The sequence below is a fragment of the Choloepus didactylus genome, chromosome 2 (genome assembly GCF_015220235.1).
Source record: "Choloepus didactylus isolate mChoDid1 chromosome 2, mChoDid1.pri, whole genome shotgun sequence".
In the NCBI taxonomy this organism is placed as follows: domain Eukaryota; kingdom Metazoa; phylum Chordata; class Mammalia; order Pilosa; family Megalonychidae; genus Choloepus; species Choloepus didactylus.
The window spans coordinates 10557845-10570673 of record NC_051308.1 but is presented as its reverse complement, the minus strand read 5'-3'; the positions used below and the strand labels follow the sequence as shown (position 1 = coordinate 10570673).

The window sequence follows — 12829 nt, the reverse complement described above, 5'->3', positions numbered from 1 at the left end:
CTGACACTTGAAGGAGACTCTTCCAAGTACCAACATCCAGTGGATTACCTTTTATTTATTCTTTTAAATTCCCTTTACTTTTGTGGGCTCACAGTCAGCTGCCACTGTTTTCGGTGTTCCATGTCTTTCCTTTTCTTACAGCCCTGTAAATTCTCCTCATACCAATTAAATCAGCATACCTGGGAGGTCGACTCTGGGCATCGGTGTTTGATTCTTACAGCTGCGCAGGTGATTATGATGTGCTTCCAGGATCGATGACACAGACTTAGGGAATTAAAATTATTAATTCATTTCAGGAGAAGTAAATTTTGGGGAAAAATTCATTACCTGGGCTATTTTCAGTAGCATAACAACAAAACACAAGAAAAGAAAAAACCAAATCACACAAAAACACCAAAAATGTTTTGAAAAAGTGCTTTGAGAATTTACTGTACAGTTTTTTTTTAACAATTTATTTATATGTTGGCTTCTACATGCTCTTACATGTGTAAAATATTTATACATATTCTGTACAATCTGTACATACATTAAATGGCTGTATTTTAAACACTGTTTTATGGGATTTTATAAAGAAAAAATCAAGTGGGGAAAATTACTTATAAAACATTATCAAAAACCCGTGATATTAAAGAACAAGATGTTCTCGTATTCATGTTCATTTGATTTCCTCATCTATTTATTTTTTGGTTTCATTTTACTTAGGTTGGCCTAGACTTTCCATTTTCTATAATATAATTATTGGGTCAGAAAAGTGAAAGCAGCGGAGATAATGTAGTAAGGCAACTCTGGCAGATGAACCATTTGTCTGCTAGGATAAGATATTCTGTGGATATGCAAGTGTTTAGGTTTAAAGCTGATGGTGTGTCAAGATTCTGTTTTGCTTTATGGCATTAACTAAAGTACTGGTAATCAGAACAGGTTTGTCTGAAGTTTAGGATATAGTCAGGAAAAACATCACACTGTCCTTTTTCCTAAACATAAAAGCCCTGGGATTACTGCACATTTTCCAGGTTGCCACCCTTGTCCAAGATCTGGAAACCAGTCCCCAACTATTCCACTTAGTGGGGAGGGGACAGATTTACTGCCTACAATGTGTTTTCCGTCTTTTCAGATAACACCAGCTGGCCTGCTAGTCCACAGCCAAACCAAGTGGCAGATCATGTTATCACCAGCATTTCTCATCTGTCAGATGGAACAGCTTAAGAATAAAAACAAGGGAATGGGGCAAGAAACCATGAGGAGTGCTATGCCCCAGCAGCGCTTGCTAGCACAGATATCAGTTAAGGCTGCCGTATCCACAGAAGCCAACGGATAGCAGTTTCTTAAAAAGTCCTCTAACTCTTCTGACTACTTTCTACACAAAACATGCCTTAGCCATGATTAAGGAGGAAGTGCAAAGAGAGAGAACACTGGTCCTCATGTAGGAACGCATCAAAAATGACCCTGAGGATAGAGGGTAGGAAGCGGAGCCAGGAAGGGGACTGTGGACAATCTGATCACTGGGCGGCAGAAGGGTGTGACAGCTCCCAGGGCCCCCTGTGCCTCCTACCTCCTGAAAATGAGCCCTTGTGTCATAAACATTTAAGTGAAAGGTGTGCAGAGCTTCCTAAATAGACAGGAATCCCCAAAGGACTGAAGTTATAAAAATATACAAACATATATAATTTTTATTCTGGCAGATTTCATATTTTTAAGAAAGCAATTAGTAATTATCTGACATTGGGGAAGAACTGGAAGATTGTGGGGGACTTATAAATTAAGATTCTATGTAAAATACCAGTGGGGGGGCAAACCCCTAATTTTCCATTCAAAATTCTGATAACTTGAAGTACTTTCCAATAAAAATAGAGACACTTTCCATTGCTTTAAATATTGGATGTAGCAATGAACAAAAGAAGACCATCCTAAATAACTGATGCATTTGGGCTGGTTAATAAACATAAAATTTTTTGCAACTCTATTTTTGGTTTCCTTTTTCCCTTTCTTTTTTTTTTTTTTTGCATTATACAGAGCAAAAAAAAAAATCCCGACAATTTTAAATTGCATTGCCCCAAGTCAGAAAAGAAGCACTTAGGAGTTTTCTTCATGTGCCGTTCTGTTCTACATAACTGGAAAGCGGCTGAGGGCCTGCCTCAGCTTTTCCGCAATCTGGAGAAAGAAACAATTTTGAGATATTGCTTCTATTATGACTTCATCGTTTTCTATTATTTACACCTCTTCTGAGTTAAACATTACAAAAAATCCAGATATTTAAAAAAAAAAACGTACCGAGAACCAGCCCTCCCCTTCCACCCCACTGCTCTGCTTCCATCAGGTCCTCTCTGAGGGGGACGGCAGGACAGCCCATCACAGCCCTGGTCGTGGCTTCTCTCCTCTTCTTGCGTCGGCCCAGCCCCCCGCTGCTGTTGGATGAAGTCCCTGCTCTCCAGCGTACCCCACAGCACGGCTCCTGCCTCTGTATCCAAGCCTTTCTCCAGCCTCTCTGCCTTGCTACTGTAAGCAGCATTACTAGACTATTTGCTTTTCCTCAAGTGAAGTTGGGCTGGTGGGGTCTTCCTGCTCGCCCTGATTTCCCTTCCCTTTTTGGGTCCCTCTGAACTCCTAAGACTCAGCTGGACTGGAGGTCACGCCTCCCGGCTCACTCCTGCTCTTTTACCATATACTGTATCAGTACCTGCTGTACTGTAATTAAATTTATGTGCCTATGCCACCCCCAAGGAGACCACCAGCTCCTAGAAGGCACAGACCGTGTCTTATTCATGTTTGGATCCTAAATACCTGGCATAGTGCTCACCATGTAATAGGTACTCAATAAATGCTTACTCCATGAACAAATAGGCAAATTTTAATAATTTAAGGATGACTGTCCTATAAAACTATGTTAGACCTAAATTTGACAGTATCTTCTCAGTCACTTATGCTGATACAAAGACAGTGACTAGATATATGGTTTTTAAAAAAAATTATGTTATTAATAATTACACCTCACTTGGGCTTGAAAATTATTTAACAAACCAACATCATCAGAATTTTAAGTTATCCTTCAATTATCTTCTCACATCAACAAAAACAATCTGCTGTTCTAATCTACATGATGAAAGGCAATATACGATGTAAAACGTGCAGTTCAAGAGCAAAGGAACCATATACTGTAAAGGAGAATTCTGCTTAAATGAATTCTTTCTGTAAACTAGTCTCCCAAACTAGTTTGCTTGTTTCCAAAAAACAATTCACAAATATGCAAACACATCCATCTCAGCTATCTTTCAAGATTTTGCTGATGGAGATGTCTTCCTCAGTGTCCAGTCCAAAGATGACTTATGCATGTGAGTTTGGAGCTCAACTACCATTACTCCCGACATATCTGAGATGACACAGGACACACTGGGGAATATATTAAGAAGCAAGCCAGCCAGCTTGAATTATAAAGTTGGAGAACTTATCTTCAGATTTCTAAGTTTCCATTTATATTGTCAGATCCTTATTTTCTGTACACTTTGATAACAGAATTCCATGCAAAGGTTAAAAGTTTAAGTTTTCATTATTGTTTTCTGAATGAAAACATTTAAGGTCTTTCTTTCTCTCTTTTGTTTTCTTTTTGAAATTCCTTTTGGTACACTGTGAGAATCCTATTCACGAACAAAGCCTGCCTTTGGCTTGCTGTGCGGTGCCAGGCTCCCTTCCCCAGCTGAGAGGACGAGGCCCACAGCGATGGCAGGATGACCTCATCTCATTCAGCAGCGCTCCCTGTGTACAGAGGAACACAGAGGCTGTGAAGGAGGGGAAAGGAGCCACACAATGAGGACTTCTTGGACCTCAAAACAAGGATCCAATACCCTCTGGCTTCAAAAGAAAACCTATTATTTTTTAAACTCACCATTATTTAAAAAGGAAAGAGTAGACATAATTAAAAGAGATTAAAAAGGCCCTGTTCAATATTTAAGCTCCTTTGGTTTCCTAGGATTAAAAAACACAAACAAATCAACTTACGAGAATGCTCCTTTCCTCATGAGTGTGCAAAAGGCACGGGGACAGGAATGATGGACTTACCGTTTCGTAAAACTGCACTTGCTGCTCTAGATACAGGCGGATGACGCTATTGTAATCATAGATCCGGTTACTATGAAAATGATTCATCTCAGCTACAACCAAAAGCAAGACACAAATCAGTTTTCCCTCCGAAGATTTCAGATCACAACTGATGGTTTACTCTGCTTGGTTTCAACTGATCATCTACCAGCATTCACTCTGGTGGCTTCAGGGCAGCGTAGGTTCTTGGCAAATCACTTTACAAAGACACTAGTAAAACAATTTGCAAAAGACGACAGCAAAGCAACACTTTCCAGGAAATGGATGGCTGTCATTGATTTGCATGTTAAATACTATGAAATCCAATACAGATAACTGACCCAAATGTGGGCTTTTGTTCTAACAGAATTGATCAAAGAGGAAACAGATTTGGTCTTACTTTCTATAAGATGATTGCTGTTAGAAAACTTGAAGCTGTTTGCTCTGACCCAGCAGGCATGTGCCACTGTTCCCTCTTGCACAACGCCACCTTAGGCAGGTTTCTTGGGGTGCTTGTGAAAGGGTGGATGGATGAGACACAGTGGAAGACCCAGCTTGGGCCCTCTGCTCCTTTCTCAGTAAAGGTAGCTTTGCTGTCCCTGATCACTAGCAATAGGATTGCCAGAATTCAGCCTTTTATTATGCAAAAGGTATTGATGCTGATGTATAACATCTTCATTTCTGCAGAATACATTAATCCCTTATTTTCCTTAGTAAAATCTCTCAGTATCACCACCTGCCCCATGCTCAACTCCAGAGAAGGCCCTCCTTGTCAGCGCACCACAGGACCTCCGCACTGATGTTTCTCTAGAAAGCCAATTGCAATGGATAGTCCCACCTGGATCACCTCAAACGTAAGTTCAAAAATTACATTCCCCATGTCAAACCCTTCGAAACCCAGATCTCCTATCAGCTTTCCCCATTTTTGCCATTCGTTGCCTTAGCTCTGGAAATCTTTCACATATTCTTTTTCTTCCACTGATTCTCTACACTTGAAAGTTATTTCTTGGAAGTGCCTGTAGATATGCTTCATACTATTCTCCCCAATACCACATCCTCTTTAGATCCTCAAAGTTTCAGACACAGAAGCCAGTCTTTGATTAGGCTCTCTAGTGTCTGTCCCCTCCAATTTGTCCCATGGAACTGTCAAACCCTTGTCCCCTGAAAACTGTTTTCTTTTGCTCAAAACATTTTAATATCCACACTATCTTTTCAATGCCCACATCACTTTTCCACGCAGCTTTCAAGGCCATCCACAATACTTACTCCCCTGTAGACTGCAAGTGTATTTTACTCCCCTAGGCCAATGATACAATTTTGTACCATCATTTTGTTTGCTTTTGTGCAAACTAGAATACCCTTCTCTCTCTTCTTTGCCCACGCAAGTTCCATCCATCCATCAAACAGGAAAAATCAATTAGCTGCCCTTATCTACTAACATTCAAATCTATGAAAATTAATATCTTCTTTGGTACTAACGGTCAAATTACGCCTAAAATACTACTTCTAAGCCTCCTTTCATTCTATGGTCCTGGAGCAGGAGGTTACAGACTGCTAAAAGCTGAACTTGGAAATTTAAAAGGCCATTATGAGAGGTACTGATATTAAGGATTAGAAAAAGAATCTACAACGTCTTTAAGAAATAATAAAAATGTACAGGTTTAAACAAGCTGTCATTCATCGTTATATCAGGGAAATGTACAAAAGATTAAATAAATATTACAGATTTTCATTAACACTGGAATCTGAAAACAGGAGGTTTATGAGGATATTTTAAATGAACTTTTATTTTATTTCACTGTTGTTCACATTGGGAATTCTTTCCAACAAGGGAAACAGCAAGCTTGCTGGGGGGGAATCTCCACCACTAGTTCATAAACCTTTTCTCTTACCTTGCAGTGCATACGACATCGTGCCAACTCGCTTTACCATGGTCTGCTTGTCTTGTGGGGTGATTTTACTAGCAGCAACTAGTTTATCACTTTCTTTCACTTTTTCTATTGCTCCCTGAAAAAATATAAAATCCAATTATATTAATAAAATAAAACTAAGAGGATTAGTCATTAGTTTAAAATATAATATTAACATATTCTATAAGAGACTTGTTACCGAACAAGCAAATGTCTCCACCAAATAAGAATACAGGAAAGCATCTAAATTTAACTTCCTTCAAGTCACATGGAAGCAAAAAGATTGTTACTCTTGAAAAGCGTAACTAAACAAACATTTACAGGTTTATGCAGCCACAAAACAGGGAAGCAAATAGCACACTCTCTCTCTCTGTTAATATTCACGAGCCACTGCCATTATGAGAGAAGCCTGTAATAGGAAAGCAGGTGTCAGCAGGTTTAGAAAGTCCTTTGTGGACAATGTGGCATCAAACATACACAGAAACCATCTCTCTTACTCTACTGTAAAATACAGCAGCTGGTGCTTAAGTGTCCTGATCTTAAGGTTTGTGTTTTACTTTGATTTTTGTAACAGATACTGAATCAATTTTAAATTAATACTCAGATGTGAGTAATTGTAAAAGCTGCCAAACATTTTTCACTCCACTACCATCACACGCTTAATATTTAGAGCTGCCTAGGAAAAAACCCTCTATATTCATGCACAAATTAGGCTCCATGCCTAGAACTCTCTGTCTGCTGGCATAAATTCCTACAGAGAGCAAGTGTCCTAAGTTTATTAAGCTATCTGAAGCTTTATAAAGCTTCATATTTACCTCTGCTGCCCCTTCCTGATACTTAAATTATAAAGAAAAACGCTAAACTTGCCACATGCCAGGATTGTTAGGATCACATACCAGACCAAATCCAAGTAAATTACAATCTAGAGTACTACAGTTGATAAAATACTCAGGACTCCGAGGTAATACACAGATTTTGAATCAGGAAGACAAAAATTAACCAGAATCAAAATCGAAGGATGCCCAAAACCAATTTTTTATTTCATTTAAAAACTTTTATGATGGGAATGATCTTGTTTCTTTTATCATTAATATAGATAAACACATAGAAACAATATTGACCAATATTTCTTAACTTTAATTAAGAAACCCTTTGTTAGGTTCAGAGACAGGCATTTCATTTCATCTTGACAGGGAAGGACCTTTGAAAGACTTGCACAAACACCTTAAAAGGCTCCCACTGATAAACAGGTATTTATTCCTATTACCATCTTGAGTTTCAAACACTGTGATTATTTTTGTTTGATATCTGACCTAACTACATGCATAAAGGAATATTTTTCATATTTTAGTACTTCCCAAATAATCTTTCTATAGATAAAAATTAACTAAAAATCCTCCCATATACTAGTTGTGCTATGGAACCTCACTAATACTGAAACATTTCAAGTAGCTCCAGCTGATCAAACACTGTGATTATTTTTGTTTGATATCTGACCTAACTACATGCATAAAGGAATATTTTTCATATTTTAGTACTTCCCAAATAATCTTTCTATAGATAAAAATTAACTAAAAATCCTCCCATATACTAGTTGTGCTATGGAACCTCACTAATACTGAAACATTTCAAGTAGCTCCAGCTGATTTCTGAGAGCGGCTCCTCCTGATTCAGAGCAGGTGCCTGGTGTGTCTGCCCCGGCTCCCCTGCTGCTGTCTTCTGTGACCTTCTATCACCAGTTACCTTGTGGGCGCCAATAATGTCAGGGAAGCAGCCAAGGAAACCTTTGTATTCATGATTGCATTCCATCAGGAAATGGAGGTCTTTCTTAGGCTGTAACAAGATGCACATTGGTCGTTACTGGCAGAAGAATTCAGAAAATTAGGAAAAAGAAAACTATATCTGCAGACTATTAACCAAATCCTTGCTGTACTATGACTATTATCTAATTATTATTAACTTAACTATTAATTGTCGAGCATTCAGTTGGTTTTCTGAAAAGAGAAGAAGCCCTAAGAATACTCCACTCTGACTCATATGCTAAAAAGAAAATGATAAAACATAATTTTTAAGTCAGTTTGTAAACTTAACTCTTTCAAGGTGGCTCAAATACAACATGGGGGGAGGGGGTGGAAGCTAATCCATACTGTTTATACCCAAGCAAATCTCTAAATTTTAGCAGAGAATATAAAAAAAATTTTAAAAATAATATTGTAATCATTTTAAGTAGCAACTTTAAAATTTCCACTTTTTTCTGAATTGGATTTATTAACTACGCTACATTTCTAAAAATTAATTTTACAAGTATCAAGGAGAATATGCGTGTGCATGCATAAACATATTTCAAGAGGTTATCTAAAAGGAACTGTAATTTAATTTAGGAATTTGAAACAACTTAGATGGTTATTCCTCTTAGGGAAGCTTATCTATTTTCTGTAAAAAGCATTAAAACTGGGCCAGGAAAGATCCCAACAAAAAACATACAGCTGTAACAGACCCAATCTGCCTGGGACAGTACCCAGTGTGTCCTATCTAGCAGCTAGCAAATCCCGAGAACCGTGAGGTAGGAATTATCATTGCCACTGAGCAGATGAGAAGCAAAGGCTCCAAGGACCAGTGGTCCAAACTGGAATTGGAGCCAGTGTTTTTCTCTGTACAGTACAATCCCTTGATTGCTAAGATTGGATCAGAGAGATCAATATTGAAAGTTATTCATTTAGATTTCTTGATGACAAATTTATCCATCCACTTAAGGTAAATTATTAATTATAATTTACAAATATAGAGAGGAATAGAAAAAAAGAGGATATTCATTTGGACAGTTTTTCTCAAAATAGGTTTTTAAATAAAATATATGGATTAGAAAGCATAAAATCTTAATTAGAATTGTGATTATGTTAATACCTGTTCTGCCACCAGATTGGCAATTTCTTCATAAGTCTTTCCTGCTTCTGTTATTGCATCATTGAGATCTGTTTCACCTGAAAATGATTACAGTTACAGCAGTGGTTGTAAATTACAAATATTTTCTTTTCATTTATTTTATTTAAAAGTTTTATTAGAGAAAATCACAAACGTCTGAAAACTAGAGAGAATGCATAATGAATCCCAACCACCCATCACCTGGTTTCACCATTACCAGCTCTTGGTCAGTATTATTGTCATCTACACCCTCCAGACCCTACCTCTCCCTTTCACTGGACATACAGTAATTCATCCATAGATATTTGTCCTTATCTAAAAGATAAGAGCTTTCTAAAAATTATCACATCTAAGAAAAGACCATAATTACTCAATATAAATTACTTAGCTAGAGTGCAGACATCCATATGTCATAACAACCTGGCTTGCTTGCATCAGGATCCAAGCAAGGCACGTGTGGCATTTGGCCATGTTTCTAAAATCTGCAAGCTCTTCCTTCCCTTTTCTTTTTCTTGTAGTTTCTTTTTTTGGAGGGGGCCAGGTGGGTAGGAGGTGTTGAAGTCATTTGCCTTGGTACCCACATTCTGGATTTTGCTGACTGCATCTCTGTGGTGACATTTAACACATTTCTCTGACCCCTGCACTTTCTTTAAACTAGTAATTAGATCTAGAGTCTTGATCAGATTCAGAAAGCACAATGTCTAACTATTGGTATTCTTCTGCTATTGGAAGCCACAGATGATCACTGCATAGTAGGGGCCTGCAAAAATGGTGCTATTCTACTTCGATCATTCCTTCTTTATGAACTGAAATACTTCTAAAAAGAGAAACTTTCCTTCATCAACTTTTTGCCTACTAACTTTTTGTCTCTTTGAATAGGAGAAGCAGGTTATATGCCTCAGTCTTTCTCTTCATGTACCGTTTTCAGAATAATGAGTGGATTACCTAGCATCCCCGCATCCCCCAAAGGTGACTGAGATTAAATTCTTTTCTAAAGTATCAATGCAATTCTGCATTTAAACATATTTAAAAAGCTTCATTCGCAGGAATTATTATTTTCACTAATCCTCAAATATTCTACTCACATGCCAGTGGAAGTCTCTTCCAGCTGGCATGAGTCCTTTTGATATTAGAAGCCCTGGTTGCTTTTGGTGGAAAATGGTGTACAGAAATCACCATCTGGGTGGGGCTAAGGTGCTTCCTGCTACTGGATTCAGCATTTGTTTCTAGGCCTTTTCAGTGAGCAGAGCAAGGAAAATTTTATTTTATTTTTTTTTTAAGAGAAAAACACACAATGAACTCATACTCACATTTCCAATTCAAATTTAGAACTGTAGGGTTTTTCTTAACTTTCAAAACTTTTGGTTTTTTGTTTCTCTCTTTTATTTAAAAAAAAAAACCTTAGTTGCTAACAACAGTAACATACTTATTTGCTTTTTCCTATAATATATAAAATACATTTTAGAAGTTTTAAAATATCAATACCAGTATTATATTGCTAACTGTATGATTACTGAAAACAGCCTAGGATTTTTTTCTTCGCAGTTCTTTTTGGCCTTAAGTCATATGTTACTAGGGATGTAATGTCAAAATACTGTTTTAAGTGATTTGAAATAATTCCTCTTTATGTGGTTATGCCTACATCTTGATGTAACAAAGCATATGTTTCATTTTGCTTTTGCATTTCAGGGATTTGTTTTTCATTTTGATTTAAATTTGTTTTCTAATGATTATGTAAAACATTTACATGTTTCCAAAGTCAAATCTACAGAACAAGATAGGATCAGAAGTCTAGATTCTATTTTGTCCCTCTCACCCCTCCAGAGATAACCACTTAAATATTTTTATCGAATATTATTTCCATGATAATCCATAAAATACAGAATCCTTCACGAATTTGTATACCATCCCTGTGCAGGGCCATGCTAGTCATTCCTGTTTTGTTCCAACTTTAGTATATGTGCTATTGAAGAGAGTACCAAAAGTTATATTTAATATTATCGGAGGTAATCGTAGGAATCAGCATCATTTACATCATTGCAAGAGTGCATGGAGGGGAGACCACAGAGGACACGGCACTCACACTCTGCTGACCTTCGTTTTCTTTCATAGTGGGAGAAGCTAATCAAGAAACGGGAATGGTTCTTCAAAAACAATGGTATCTTTAGCAAGGTGAATGATATTCAACAGAAAATATCTATTAAATTGAACCCTTTTAATACTTGCATGAATACTGTAAGAATAGCTAAGAATTTACTTATGATTGATTGATGATTATAAGCATAGATAAAATCCTGGTAAAAATCTGATCATTTTGAAGGTATGTGAATTCTACACTATTTTTAAAAGAATGAGTAATATATGGGAAGATTTATTTACAGAATAAAGAAATTGAAGACTTCTTTAGAAATGATTTTCCAGATTACTGTCATCTTCTTTTCCCTGCCTTTTCTAGAATTTTGTTTCAATTATCCACATTTTCTATTAACATTTCTGCATTTAATAGTGAATAATGTTTGTATCTTCTAGCATAGACTATGAAACAAGTGAATTGGTACTTTAAAATTATATGATATACAGTATGAAAAAGATCCCCTCCCCCACACTATATACAAAATTAAGTCAAAATGAATCAATGATATAAATATAAGAGCAAATTCCATAAAACTCTTAGACAAAAACATAGGGAAATATCTTCAGGACTTTGTATTGGGTAGTAGATTCTTATCTTAGACTTTACATCAAAAGCATGAGTAACAAAAGAAAACACAGATAAATTAGACATCCTTAATATTAAAACCTTTTGTGTATCAAAGGATATTATCAAGAAAGTGAAAAGACAACCCACAGAATGGAAGAAAATATTTGGAAACCATATATCTGATAAGGGTTTAATATCCCAACTATATAAAGAACTCCTGCAACTCTACAACAGAAAGGCAAATAACCTAATTTTAAAATGGGCAAGGACTTGAACAGACATTTCTCCAAAGAAGATACACAAATGGCCAATAAGCTCATGAAAAGATGCTCAATATAATTATAGCCATTAGGGAAATGCAAATCAAAAGCACAGTGAGGTATCACTTCATACCCACTAGAACAGCTATTATTTAAAAAACAGAAAATAACAAGTGCTGACAAAAATGTGGAGAAATAAGAACCCTTATACATTTGGTTGGTGGAAACGTAAAACGGTGCAGGTGCTCAGGAGAACAGTTTGCCAATTCCTCAAAAAGTTAAACATAGAACTACCACAGGACCCAGCAATCCCACTTCTAGGTGCATATCCAAAGGAAATGAAAGCACAGACCTGTACAAATATTTGCATAACAATGATCAAAGCAACATTACTCACAATAGCTAAAAGGTAGAAGTATTCCAAATGTCTAACAGCAGATGAACGGATAAACAAAATGTGGTATATATGTACAATGGAATATTACCCAGCCTTAAAAATGAATGAAGTTCTTATACATGTCACTACATGGATGAAACTCAAAGATATCATGTTGCAGGAAATAAGTCAGACACAAAGGGATAGATACTGTATGATTCCACCTACATGAAATAGCTAGAACATGCAAACTCATAGAAACAGAATGTAGAGTACAGGTTACCAGGAGTTGGGGGTAGAGGGAATGGAGAATTAATGCTTAATGGGTATACGGTTTGTTTGGATGATGGGAAATTTCTAGTAACGGATGGTGGTTAGGGTGGCAAAACATTAATTGGGTCCTATGCTTGGGAGTAACTGAAATGGGAAAGTTTGCGTTGTATATATATGTTTCTGAAACTAAAAACAAAAAAGAGCAACTAAAGAGATAATGATAATTAAATGCAGTACATGAACTTGGGCTAGACCTAACAATGGAGGAGAAAAAGTCCAAAAGGATATTTATATAGGACATGAAAAAATTGGGATATAG

The 12829-nt window shown here is 36.7% G+C and overlaps 1 protein-coding gene and 1 non-coding gene across 6 annotated transcripts in view; both read right to left on the bottom strand.

The window, feature by feature from the left end:
* Positions 1 to 400: 400 nt before the first annotated feature.
* SNX9 (sorting nexin 9) overlaps positions 401 to 12829 on the bottom strand; it is a 140188-nt gene continuing 127759 nt past the window's right edge. For 2 of the 5 annotated variants that reach the window (XM_037820495.1, XM_037820490.1), the window contains exons 14-18: positions 8883 to 8959; positions 7722 to 7811; positions 5961 to 6075; positions 4051 to 4142; positions 401 to 2148 (exon numbers count right to left, since the gene is read on the bottom strand). In XM_037820495.1, coding sequence (XP_037676423.1) covers positions 2101 to 2148; positions 4051 to 4142; positions 5961 to 6075; positions 7722 to 7811; positions 8883 to 8959 — 422 coding nt within the window. In that variant the 3' untranslated portion in view covers positions 401 to 2100. Of the gene's footprint in view, positions 2149 to 2829; positions 3748 to 4050; positions 4143 to 5960; positions 6076 to 7721; positions 7812 to 8870; positions 8960 to 12829 lie in introns of those variants that run through there. The other 3 variants (XM_037820482.1, XM_037820479.1, XM_037820502.1) reach the window with 2 other exon arrangements.
* LOC119528308 lies at positions 10774 to 10879 on the bottom strand. The gene has a single exon (XR_005215620.1). It is a non-coding gene; the product is annotated as a U6 spliceosomal RNA (small nuclear RNA).